The 13,299-nt window shown below is 38.5% G+C and overlaps 1 protein-coding gene across 2 annotated transcripts in view; it reads left to right on the top strand.

The window, feature by feature from the left end:
* mettl16 (methyltransferase 16, N6-methyladenosine) overlaps positions 1-12,065 on the top strand; it is a 41,395-nt gene extending 29,330 nt beyond the window's left edge. For both annotated transcript variants that reach the window (XM_056263468.1, XM_056263467.1), the window contains exons 7-10: positions 5,171-5,240; positions 6,882-6,971; positions 10,817-10,990; positions 11,429-12,065. In XM_056263468.1, coding sequence (XP_056119443.1) covers positions 5,171-5,240; positions 6,882-6,971; positions 10,817-10,990; positions 11,429-11,890 — 796 coding nt within the window. In that variant the 3' untranslated portion in view covers positions 11,891-12,065. The remainder of the gene's footprint in view (positions 1-5,170; positions 5,241-6,881; positions 6,972-10,816; positions 10,991-11,428) is intronic.
* Positions 12,066-13,299: the final 1,234 nt, after the last annotated feature.

Raw genomic sequence — 13,299 nt, 5'->3', positions numbered from 1 at the left:
AACACATGAGGGACTGTGAGGAGCGTAATTAGAAGGGAATAAACAGCCACGTGTGTCCAGGTCTGCAGAGGAGATGTTTTATGCTGAGAGAGCCAAAGAGAGGAAGGGGCCACGCTGATGAAAGGGGTAGGGCAGATGGATCCTAGGATGGCTCTGTCATACAGAGTTTGCGTAATTAATTGACAGGGAAAGTAAATAATTACCCGAGGCGGTATCCGGGCCACCCGACGGGAGCAGCTGTGTATGTGACTGGGGCAGACGACGAGCCCCCCCGTGCCAGGACTGTCAGTGGAGGGCTGGAGTGAGGCGGAGGGGCGGGAGAGCAACCAACATTAGGCCTGATTAACCACGTCATGAGCTGAGGAACGAGAGGAACGTGGCTGTGTGTGTGTGTATAGAAAAGTTGAATGGTATCTTTTAATTTTCACTGTTTACATGAGATATCACTTGTAGTTTTAAACATTTGTGTGTTTTATGCATCTTCTGCATGTGTTGAGAATTGACTGGTGACCGCAGGGAAAGCTGTGCTCTATTCCATCTCGCTGTTACTAGCTCCCTCTCTCATGGGTTCAGACTATGCAAGCAGACTGTCGTAAAAGCGGTGTGTGTGTGTGCGTCAGCAGGTGCCCGTAGAGCCAGCCAGGCATTCTGATTGGCCCTCCGAGATGCTTCTTCCTCTCCAGCCCCTCAGATCTGTAATTACTGCCAGTCTTCCTCCAGCCCCTCCTGTCTCGCTTACATCCTAAATACAACTCTGATTTTTCCTCATGCCAAACAATCTGTGCTATTGAAATTGTAATTGTTACTACTTCCTCCTCAGGGCCTGATAACTAAAGAAAACGAGTAAACACCCCCTTTTCAAGCCCTGATAGATGCTGTAGTACCCCATTATTAACGGAGCGTGCCATGTGCCGGGGTGCCACACATCCTCCCTCCACTCCAGTTTGGAGAACATGTGTGGATTTTAGGGCTCTTTAATATTTCATCACACAAAATGAAACGATTGTCAGGCCCCTAAGGCTCCATATGCAGTGTAATGTGTGTTCATCTATGCTCCTTCATTCTTGTGCTAGATTGTCCCTTGATAAACCAAAACCGCCACCCAACAAAAGTCAGTCTACAGCAGTAGAGTCTTTACACGACTGTCTGTTAGTTGGTAAAGTCAGCATGGAGTTAGAATTGGTCCTGTGTACTTTTTTTCAGGTCTTTAGTGCACAATTCATCCGAGCGTTTTCTTAAAGGGGTCATATAATGGTACATGCACTTTTTCAAGTTGATTGTACTGAAATGTGTGTTGGCAGTGTCTGTACACAACCATCATATAATGATAAAAAATCTATCCAGTGTTTTTGTTTTAATCTCCTTATATGTTTTCCCCTGCCTCAAATTGAGCCGTTCGTTTTTGTGACGTCAATAAAACGGACGCCCCTCGCACGATTGTTGATTGACAGCAGCGTTTCAACCATAGACTGTAAAAGGTTTCAACACAGACCAGCCCTGAGCGAGCTGTCATCATAGTCCGTCATTGTTGATACGCTGGAGCAGAATGGCGTCTAGGCGATTGTGGTGTTCTGTTCTTGGGTGTAATAACAAACAAAGTCATTTTGATGTTCCTAAATCCGAACCGCTGAAGACGCAGTGGCTGAGTTTTGTTTTTCGAAGGGAATATTCCCCACGAGCAACGTCACTGCTTTCACGTTTGCGTGATTCGCGAATCATTTCTCACCAGACTGCTTTATAAACAAGGGTCAGCTAAGAAGCTGCTCCTGAAAAAAGAATCGGTACCAACTATTCATGTCCCTGCTGCACCTCCAGAAGAAATGAGTGTAAAATTGTATATTTTATATTAATCTTTGCAAATTGCTAGCACGTTTCACGATGAATGCGGCTAAGGTTTAACAATACACTCAGGGTACATTACAGCATGTTTTATATACGACGTTCTCAATATCTATCTATAAATTACAGGAACGTCTGTCTGTCTGTGTGTGTGTGTGTCTGTCTGTTAATCGCATATCTCTCGAACCGTTAGTCCGATGGATCTCAAACTTGACAGGTGTCTTGCTACGGGCACGAGTAAGTGCAGTGCCGAGTTTGACGTTGTTTGGATTAGAAATGCAAAAGATATCGCTAAAAGAAGCACACATTGGTTTTTGCCGCTCTAGCCGCTGGCCACTCCCCCTCTCACACTGCACACTGAGTGAGCACAGCGCAGGACCAGAGACAGAGGGACGAAGAAAGCAGATTTGCTCCCTGAATCGTCGCGCTTATTCATTTGTTAACTGAATCTGTAAGTCAGCTACGCTGTTTACTTCTTAATATTATATTTAATGCGTTCGCAGTCTCTTTCATGGCCATCATTTGTAGTAAATGCTATTAACGTCATGTGTCATGCGCGCTGAAGTTAGCATGTATATGTTAACTATGTGCTGTTTAATGTGCTATGTTAACTATGTGATGTTTAATATGCTATGGTAAATAGTTTCCCTGCCTATTCAACAGTATATAGCAGGCTTTAACGAGCTTAACGAGTATAGTAATCCTCTTACCGATCGTGTGACAGCAAATCTATGAAGGTAAAATGATGACATAAAGAATCGCATGCACAGGGTAAGATTTGTGAAAGCGTACATAAGATTGCAAGCGTAAATTAAATTTGCATGTGCAAGAGAAGATTTGTAAAGGTGTAAATCGCCCTTCAAGTGTAAGAAAAAAATATTTGCAGCATTTAACTGTTAATCGTAAGTGTAATTCATGCATTTTGAAGCTGCAGCTTCATGCTAATGCAAAATAAATAGGATCAATTTTCCATATTTATTGTATGTCATTATGTCAGTATCAGTATTTGCTTTCAACCATGCACAAATAAAAATGTCACCGAACTTTTGCTGTGTAATTGTAACAATGAGCACTCAAACACACCAAACCAACAATTGCTAAAAACACACACAAAAAAATTATTTTGCACGGGCATTTTGCACTAGTAATTCATAATCCCACGTTTATAATGAACAACGCGTTATGGTTATTGTGTTATTACAAACTGAGTACGTATACATCAGTAAACACATAGCGTTCGTATCTCACTACTCTACCCTGCCAGTAACGTTACATACATAGATATATCAAAGTGACATTGTTAACCAACCATTCAGAAACGTCCTGTTCGAGCCTTAATTGTCGAACTTCTTTGCGGCCGTCATCTTGTTCCGGGTCCGACTCCGGTTCAAACTGATACAATTGCACAGATGTGTCCTCAGAGACTCCCGCTGCCATTCTCTCTCCAAAATATACCCTCAACTGTTGTCAAGGCAACACTCCACGTGCGTTGTCAAAACGCCAGCAGAACAGAGGGGCGGAGTGAGCGAAGCTCATTATCATTTAAAGGCATATGCACTGAAACGGCGTGCTGAAAACAGACCTTCCTTTCAATACTAATGAGAATTTTGAATTAAAGTATATTACAAACTTTTCATTTAGACCCTAAAGAATCAAATTAACTTGTATGAAAATGGCATTATATGACCCCTTTAAGAAAAAATGTTGTCTGTAATTGTAACTTGTTCCACCTCTGAAACTATTTGACTTTTTAGTGACGTCAGCTTGACCACACACGCTATGGTTTAATATGCTAATGTTACTCAAACGTTTTGAGCTTTTAATAAAATGTAAATTCTTACTTTTTCCGGTCAAGTAGGTTCACGTAGAGGTTTTCATGGGCCAATGTGAATGTCTCGATTTAAATTCAAAGAGACAAGATAGTCTATGTTTTAGAGTATGTTTTATTCGTATCCAAAATGAGGCAATGTAAGCATGGAGCACTAAACACTCTTATTTTATGTCTGTTTCACTCATACTAGAAGCCGGAGGGCGCCCTCACGCAGAAAGTCTAAAACGTACTCACAGAAGTAATAACCGTTTCAAGAAACCCCTTATATGGACAACGGCATCCAGTAGCTGAATAAAAAGCAGAAGTGTTTTGACTGATGAAATCTGAAGACAATAAACACACGATTACAACAATATATGGTTTGTGTTTTTGAAGCCATCTCTGGGTATTTTCATAACAATAAATTAAACAAATAATGCCATGCTACTTGACATAACCTTTATTATAAAATATATTTTCTGCCTTATTCTTTGGGAAAAAAAGCCTCGAGTGTTAGTGGCTTTAAAAACCACATGCCATTACTTTTTTAACATTGTATACAATCCATGAAAAATATGTATAATATCCATGAACTATATATATTAATTAAATGTATCAATAATTTAAAATTGTAAATATAGTTTTTAAATTATATGAACTCATAAAAGCTGCATGTATAACATATATATATAAAAGAATGATCAAAATGTTGATTAAAATGTAATAGATTTATTGTATCTTACACATTAATCATTCAAAATGCATTCAGTAATGGATGAAATAATGTATATTGTCGGTAATGTCATAAAAGTTACGGCACTAATAGAAATAACGATGGATTTGAGGAAGATATGTTACCATTAAAATGCACTTGATAGTGAACTTGACCTTCAGCCACCATGTTCTGCCCACAATACTCATTAAAATGAGTGCCATCTGTCTGTCCTCTATAACGAACAAATTTGTGTTTACGTCTGGCTATATTTTGATATGTAACACCCACTTTCCACAACCTAATCTATTCCTGATGAATAAAATAAAATCTTGCCCTACATTTACTCATTAAATATCCTGTTTTAACTCATAAATGTCACATTACAGACATAAAATCTCTTCATGTTGACCTTTAAGGTATTCCTCTGTGTTTAAAAGCAAGATTCTGTCAATTTAGAAACCAAATGAGCTAAAAAATTAAGATTTGAGTACCAATCATGCATAGACCGTGTTATCCTCCTCCTCTCTGTGGGCACTGTCTGATGATGCCTCATCTTTTTTTATAATGGTGGATATGCATTGATTTTTGTCTCATGCGCAACATCAAAGCTCCCTGTCAAAGTGGGGTTTTTAATTAAACATTGAGCCTCATATCTTAAAAATATAAAGAGTAGCCCAACTGACCGTTCCCACAGAGCGAGCCCATATTCAACCCACGGCTCTTGAGTCCTGTGGTTTATTTGATGTGCTCCCATGGATCAGGTGTCCAGGCTGGTGGTTTCACAACTCCTTTTTTTCTGTCTACAGGTGGTACAGTTGCATGCTGGGAAAGAAGTGTAGCCTGGCACCTTTGAAAGTTGAGCTGCGGAAACAAGGGGTAAGTTTTTCTTAGACCACTTAGTGCTCTAGTCAGTGTGCAATGCTGGGAAAAAAAATCGGAAAGGACTGATATTAAAATTAAATGTCTGATAAATGGCCAATATTAAAGTTCCATACTGTTTTGCGTATATTATTTATAAATTGACTGATATTAAAATTAAAATGTTATGTCTGATAACTGATAAATGGCCAGTTTAAAATTTTATACTATTTTGTGTAAATAAATGAAAAATAAAATAAAATCAATCATTTTAAATGCCACCAGTAAATGTAATGCTAGTATGAGCTAAAAATATTTTTTTTTACATTTGAATGTATTAATAAATTTATATTTTATTTATAAATTATTGATTATATTTAAGTGAGTGGTAGATGAGGACAAAGGTAATCTAAATGTAAAAATATGGGAAATGAGCATGCACAATTAAATATTCAATATCGACAGATAGCAATAAATTAAAAAAATCTGTCTTATTGACTGATGATAACTTGTATGATACTAATATATTGTGCATCCCAATTGTATTACAATTTTCCTCTAGGATCTTTATAGATAAATGAGAGGGCGTTTCCCCTAGACTTCAGGTTAATTGATCTTAATGAGTTTCATATAAACGTACCACGACAGGGAGCGCTAATGGAGTAGATTTCATTGGTTCATTAGGCATCATTAGCTCTCGCGTCACCCCTCCAGCCCCTCTCGATTACCCCCACCTGTGTCTGTACAGTCAGAATGCTGTGATATCTGTGAATGAAAGGCTTTCGTCCTGCTCACAGGTTATTAGTCTGGTGTCAGTCAGTCTGCTCGACTCAGGCCTGATGTGTCGTTTGATTCATCTGAAGGTGTCAGAGTCCTGTCACCCCTCATTAAAGTCATTGTGCTCCTGGCCAACGTCCAGGAGACGGCCCGCTTCCTCCTCTCGCCACTGTGGCTGTAATTAATATGCTAATGAGGTTCTTTTTCTCATTCTCGTTCACCCTCTCACTTTCCCCTCTCCTTTTTCTCTGCTATTATCTGTTGTTTGTGTATATGCCCTTTGGCTGCAAAGGTCAGACTCATATGGTGTGTTTTTTTTACTGAAGAGCAGTTGGACTTGGTTTCACCCCTAACACCCACATATCTGTGTTAAAACACACTCCCCACTGTGTGAATGGCAGGTCTGGGTCTATGATGCTGTATTTAAGACTTCTGGGAGGGTCTGGTGTCGGTCATAGACTCGGCACATACACGCTTCCACATAATCTTTCCCCAAGTAATTTTCCTGTCAGTCCTATCTCTCTCTCTTTTTTTGCATTGTGACAGTTGCATCCTTGAAAATCAAGCATATTTAATCCCCTTCCTCCAGACATCTGCAACCTACTGTAATGTAAAACAAATACTGCATTACCCATAACCGCAATTGTAATCTACAATTGTGGAGATAAATGAGATTTCACTTTACAGTGATTAGAATACAGAAATGTGCTTATTATAATGAAAATGTGCACCCCTAAAAATGATCCTTTCTTTACACAAAATCTGTTTTTGTTTTTTCTAACATAACCCAGACTTTTCTTGATGGTTTTTGTAAGATTATCTGCCTATTTTGAGTTTGAATCACCATTGCTGAGCTCCTCATCATCTTTTGTTCTTTCACAGGTTCCCAAAGTAACACACACTGAGTTCTGCCAAGGTCGGACCATGCGCTGGGCCCTGGCTTGGAGTTTCTACGATGACGTACCTGTGCCTGTAAGCTTTGAGCACTTCCTGCATTAGAATCCGCTAGTCCTCACATAACCCATGCACCCTAGACTATTTGATGTGTTTGTGCGCGAGAAAGCAATACCTGCTGAATATTCACTGTGCTCGGCACTCTTTTTAATAATGCATCTTTAGCCCATTCCATCAGATACACTTGACCTGCTTCCTGAGGCACGGCGCACCTCCTTCTTAGCAACAGTTGCCCAGACAGGGTGACGGTGCTGTATAGTCACGCACTTTAGAGCGGATGGAGCTATAAAAGGGAAAAAAGGGTTGAGGGGATGGAGAAGGGGGTGGTGGGATGATTTGTTATGGTCTTTCAGGAGAATTCCCCAAGTCCCAGATGCCCTTTTCCTCACAAGCACTTGAGCAGAAAGATTGGCCTACATATCTGTCTGCGAGCTGCTCCGCCCTCATACAGCAGATTTCCAGGGCTGTACAGACATGTCTAGATCTGGATGGCACCCGCATACTTCTGTGCTTTATTTCCTCTTTCCCATTCATGCTGTTTTCCACTTCCTGTGTCCATTCTTCCTCTCGGAAGCCAGCTGAGCCCCATTAGCAGAGCGCACTGAAGCTAGATCAATCTCTTTGACAGTGAAATGTATTGCACGAGAGGTAGGGGGTACAGTGAAGACTCAGACAAAAAAGGTAGGGTTTGAAAAGGACCCTGCGGTGCTGAAAGCGTGCCCGGGATATGGGGCGCGGGGGGGGGGAGGCTGAGGCTGAGGGGTCAAAGGTCAGCAGGCAGGACTGGGGGAAGTGTAAAGCAGGGCAAAATGAGCCCAGTTGTCAGCATCCGTGGATAACCGCTGATCATTGCGGCACTCATCTTGTGTTCAATAATTGAATAATGACCTTTTATTCGTCTCAGCGCAGAGAAAATCCCAAGGCTCATGAACATTTGTTTTGTTTTTTTTTACACATTTATGAGCGAGGCCCCTTCAGATGCATCAAGAGGCTCGGTGTTGAGAGCGGAAGCTATTTTATGCAGGATCTATTCAACCTACTTAGAGCAAATCTGTCGCCGGATAAATAATGGACAGAGCGGAGGGGGGTATAATTCACGGTGAAGAGGGGATAAAAGCAGTGCATCGCCCTGATTAAGACTGATAGAAATTAATTAAGAGGGAGTGTGTGGATCGATGTGTGTGTTCATCTGTTTCCATCCATTATGTGCTCATCACAAATGGGTAGAGATTGCACTTTTTTGACAATCTATAAAACATCCTGCTCGGTACGTCTGAGGCAAAACACTGAATCATATTTAGATTTAGCGCAGTACGTCGTAGTCGTTACAGAATTACTGCAGTCGCAATATTTTTTTATATTCTTGTGGATTTAGGTCTGCTTTTGTTTAAATAGATTTTACTTTGTCTGCGGGATGATTTTGTCATGCTTCTGAGTTTGACAACTTGAAGAAAGTCAGAAAATGGCGCCCTCGTGTGTTGGAGAAGGATGCTGGACTGCAAGGGGAACCGCCTTATAAAATCAGGCATGTGATCAGCTAAAGACAAAAAGAAGGAAACCCTGTTTTTCCCTCCATTCAATATGACTATACATATAATAATGATCATTTAGAAAATTTTAATTATATTCAATTTATTGAAAAATCAATAAAGAAATATATTACTACTGCAAATAGTATTTAAAAAATTTTTTACTTATTATTATTCAAAACAATATTTTGTATTGTATTTGTAGTCTAAAAATTAAACAAATGAATAAAGTATTAATTTAGTAAAGAAGTATTACTGTTGCAATATCCTCCCCACCTGCTATGAGCCATGCTATGATGTTTCATTCCCGCTAGAATGAAACATTAATAATGTCAAATTATTGCTAATTTAACACATTAAACATATTAATACATATTAAATATCTTATGTTGATGATAACTTAGCTATAGTCTTAAAGGCTTAGATCACCCAAAAATGAAAAAAATTGTCATCAATTACTCACCCTCATGTCGTTCCAAACCCGTAAGTCTTCCGTTCATCTTCGGAACACAAATGAAGATCTTTTTGATGAAATCGGAGCGATTTCTGTCCCTCCATTGACGGCTACGCAACTACCACTTGACACTTCAAAAAGGTCGTAAAACTAGTAATTAATGACACAATTTTCTTTATTTCTTTTATCTCAATACATTTTGTACATTTATCTACCTTAAAATGTCTTGTTTTCAAACTAGGGTTCAGGGGACCCCAAGTGACATCCTCCTGGTTGCGCCTCCCTGACAATGACCCTATATGAAACCATCATTTAACTGTTGTCTGCTGAGACATGATAAATTTGACGAACGGTAGAACCAGCAATTCAGCACAGGGAGTTATTCAGAAACCATAACTAGATGACTGTCCCTAAATCGAATCTGCTTAATGTAGTTATCAAATATGAGGAGGATAGTTAAGATGTATGGTCTACTGTGTACTAAATGTGTTCTTTATCCTGACAGGACAGAAGCAATGGGGTGTTAAGTGGAGTAAGATCCTGTGATGGATGCCAGATTACCTGTGTGATTTGTCTTGAATTAGGATTAACGGTCACAAAAACCACGAAACAATGGATCCGTCTAAAAAAAGTCACCCACGGGAGGACTAAATATGAGAGGGGTCTGTCTGGCGAGTTGTAAACTCGGATGGATGACTGCAGTAGTAGATGATGGGTGTGGTGTGGTGTGTTTTTCGGCACCGAGGGGGTCGTTCTATTGGCTTGTGATGAGTCATGTTGTCCGCTTATCTGCTCTAACAACAGATGCTCTGTTAGAGGAGGAGAGAGACATGTGACTGGAGCAATGCTTCGGTTTCTTCTGCTCGTAAATCAGCTTTGATGAGCTGGAAAAGTCAAATATGACTGTCGCCACGTTTAATGCGCCTGTGTGTAGTGGTATGTCTCAGTTCAACATGATTCAGTGGTTATACATCATGAATTACTCCAAGATAACTAATTCACTGAGCTGTTCAGATGCAAATGATTGTTTTCTATGGCAACACGTATAATGCCAAAATGAATGTTGTTGACACTTATTTACTGCATTCATTCATTCATTCATATATATTCGTTTGCATAATATGCGAAAGAAAAAACGGACATCAGTTAACACTCATATTACAGTGGCATATGAATCAGAAATATATGGAGACTGGTAAAGAAGAATTTTTACAGAGAAATCGGCACTTTCATCATATTGTAATCTTTAATTAATGACTAAGAAATTAATGTTTTACACTAGTCTCAAACTTATCTAAAATAGTGTTATTTTAGTATTATTTATATACTTTTATAGTATTTATTAATATTTTGGACTAGCTTTAATTTTTATATTTTTGTTTTAGTATTTTTGATGTACTTTTTGTGATTTTTATAATTATACGTTTTTTCTATTTATCTTGAATTTGTATCTATTTCAGTTCTAATTTTAGTACTTCAACTTCTAATTTATTAAGGTCAATTTTTCATTTAATATACTTATTTTATTTGAGCTTTATTTCAATTAAGGGTTTTTAGTTTTCATTAGCAATAACACTGATATAAAAAAACACAAACAAGTTTGGGTTGATGGGTTGTCATTGTGGTATTGATGGGTTTGTCGTGAAACTGTGTGCTATTCATCTGACAGCAGCAGACAAACACGAGTGCCACAAGGACTCTCTACAGTATTGGCCATTGAACTCAAGGCCAAGGTGAACTTTGTGTTTTGCTGCCCTCTATTGACAACCAGCTATTCTTGAAGTAAAATTGCATCTTTTTTGTGTTGTATTTCTAAGCCTACAGACCTCTTACATGAGGTTAACTAACAAAAACGAATTTTCTTTCTAAATCTCTCTCAGTCGCCCCCCTGTAAGAAGCGTAAGCTGGACAAGGCCCGTAAGCCCCTCATCTTCACTGTACTGAAGCCCTCCGTGGCGGAGCTACAGGCGCAGGCGCCCAGCATCGGCTGCACTGACGTCAGCCCCACGGAGTGTGTGTGTGCCTGGCTGGAGAACATCCTCACAGACCTGAAGGTGAATAGAGAGTCAATTTCAAACATCGCTGTGTTTCCATTCAATTTATCAGGGATTAGTGGCAAGTTAAGCACAAAAAATTCTGTTATAAAAATAATGATAATTATTATTCATAAATAATTTACATTAAATAATAATTACATTAAATAATGCTATTATAATTGCAATTATTAATGTTATTGGTAACACTTTACAGTAAGGTTTCATTAGTTAACATGAACTAAGAATGAACAATACTTCTACAGTATTTATTAATCCTAGTTAGTTAATTTCAACATTTACTAATACATTGTTCAAATCAAAAGTGGTATTTGTTAACATTAATGCACTGTGAAGTAACATGAACAAACAATGAACGACTGCAAATCAACTCGCTGTAGGTTTTCCAGATGGACAGTGGTTGACACAATTGTTTAACACTGAACTTCCCATCTTCAGATACTTCACAAGCGAGTGCCTTGTGGAGAGGCGGAGCTCAGCCTCTTCCTGACAGCAGTGGAGAACACCTGGGTTCACACACGGCAGAAGAGACGAGAACAGAGACGACATCTACGCGAGCTCCCCAGAGCACAACCGGCCTCCGCCACGGATACCTCCACTCCATCTGTTCCAGCACCAGAGGAAACCACAGCAGAGGGCAGCAACGGGAAGGAGCACAACCCGGAGACAGGTGTCCCAATGGAATCCCCCACCGAACCCAATGAAGTGGCTGTTGGCGGCCCTCAAAACCCAGAGACAGTACAGCACTTTCTCTTCAAGTGCCTGGTGAACGTGAAGGAAGAAGAGAATGATGTGGTGGTGGAGATGCATTGGGTGGAGGGGCAAAATAAAGATCTGATGAACCAGCTCTGCACTTGTTTGAAGAACTCTCTCTTCCGACAGGTAGCCAAAACCACCTAACGCTTCAGACACAGATTCAACACGTAACACAGACCATCATGCTGTGAGCCACTGGTAAAGCAGCAAATTAAACTAAACTTCAAACCCACTACCAGATGTTCCACTGATCAATGTTGTGATCAGACCTGTTTGAACTAAGTTTTATCACGTTTGTAATAAAAATGTTTTAAATATTTTTCTTGTTAGTGTCTTTGTTTTGGTAAAAGTAATTTATTTTATTCATGTTATTATGTTTTTATTTTAAATAGATTTATATTTTAAATATTTTTTCAGAAGTACTATTTCCTTTTTTTAATGAAAGAAAAAGTGAAAAACACTTATTGCAGTTGTTCTGAACCTGCATGAATTTCTTTCTTCTGCTTAACACAAAAGGAGATAAGGTCGGTAACCAAACAGTTGATGGACCCAAGTGACTTCCATAATATGAAAAAAAAAAAAAAATATATATATATATATATATATATACACACTACGGAAGTCAATGGGGTCCGTTAACTGTTTGGTTACCGAAATTCTTCAAAATATATTCTTTGTGTTCAACAGAAGAAAGAAATTCATACAGGTTTGGAACAACTTGAGGGTGAGAAAATGATGACAGATTTTTCATTTTTGGGTGAACTATCCCTTTAATACTTGGCAATTACATATTATAATCTATAATAATATTATCACAATTTTTTTTAAGTAGTGACAGATTTATTCTTCCATATTGTGATGAACATCCTTATGTATGTAGGGCAGGGACTTGGTTCTATCTGTCGGTTGTTGATTTAATGTTTAAATGTCTTAAGTCTGTTGTTTTTACCGGAAGATTAAGTTATGACATTTTGATTAAACGTTTCAAAGTAAAAAAAAAAATTTTTTTTTAATTAATCGTATTCACAATTCACTAATGAATTGTTCACACTGAGATAATATGCATTAGAGTGAGTTTTCATTGCATGCTGACTTTAAAAAAATGTGAATGGATCTACAATTTACATTGTATTATTTTGCCAAATTTTCTACTGAACAAAAAAGTCCTTTAGATTTTTTTTCAAAACATTTAGCATTCCTCATAAGTTTAATAATTTTAAATCAAATATAAAATATGATTAAAATGAATGTTAAAAATAAATGTTTTGACTTTCTTAAATGCTTTGGCATTTTTTTCAATAATTAAAATAAATATATTCTTTTAGATACATTTTTTAATTATTTTTTTGTTTATGAATTGCAACTTTTGAACCTGGGTTTGACAAAGATTGCCCCATTGATTCCTTTGACAACCCCAAATAATCCAATAGTAGGTGATGTTGTTCCTCAGCATTTCCTGTCCCTGGAATGCCTTTTTGGTTGTATCACAGGAAGTTTGAGTCCGTACAAACGTCCCGAGAGGAGCAGGGCTTCCTAACAGGAAGCAGCAGCAG

The sequence above is a fragment of the Rhinichthys klamathensis genome, unplaced genomic scaffold (assembly GCF_029890125.1).
Source record: "Rhinichthys klamathensis goyatoka isolate OS25496 unplaced genomic scaffold, OSU_Roscu_1.1 h1tg000206l_1, whole genome shotgun sequence".
Lineage (NCBI taxonomy): Eukaryota > Metazoa > Chordata > Actinopteri > Cypriniformes > Leuciscidae > Rhinichthys > Rhinichthys klamathensis.
This window is presented reverse-complemented; position numbering and strand designations above follow the sequence as displayed.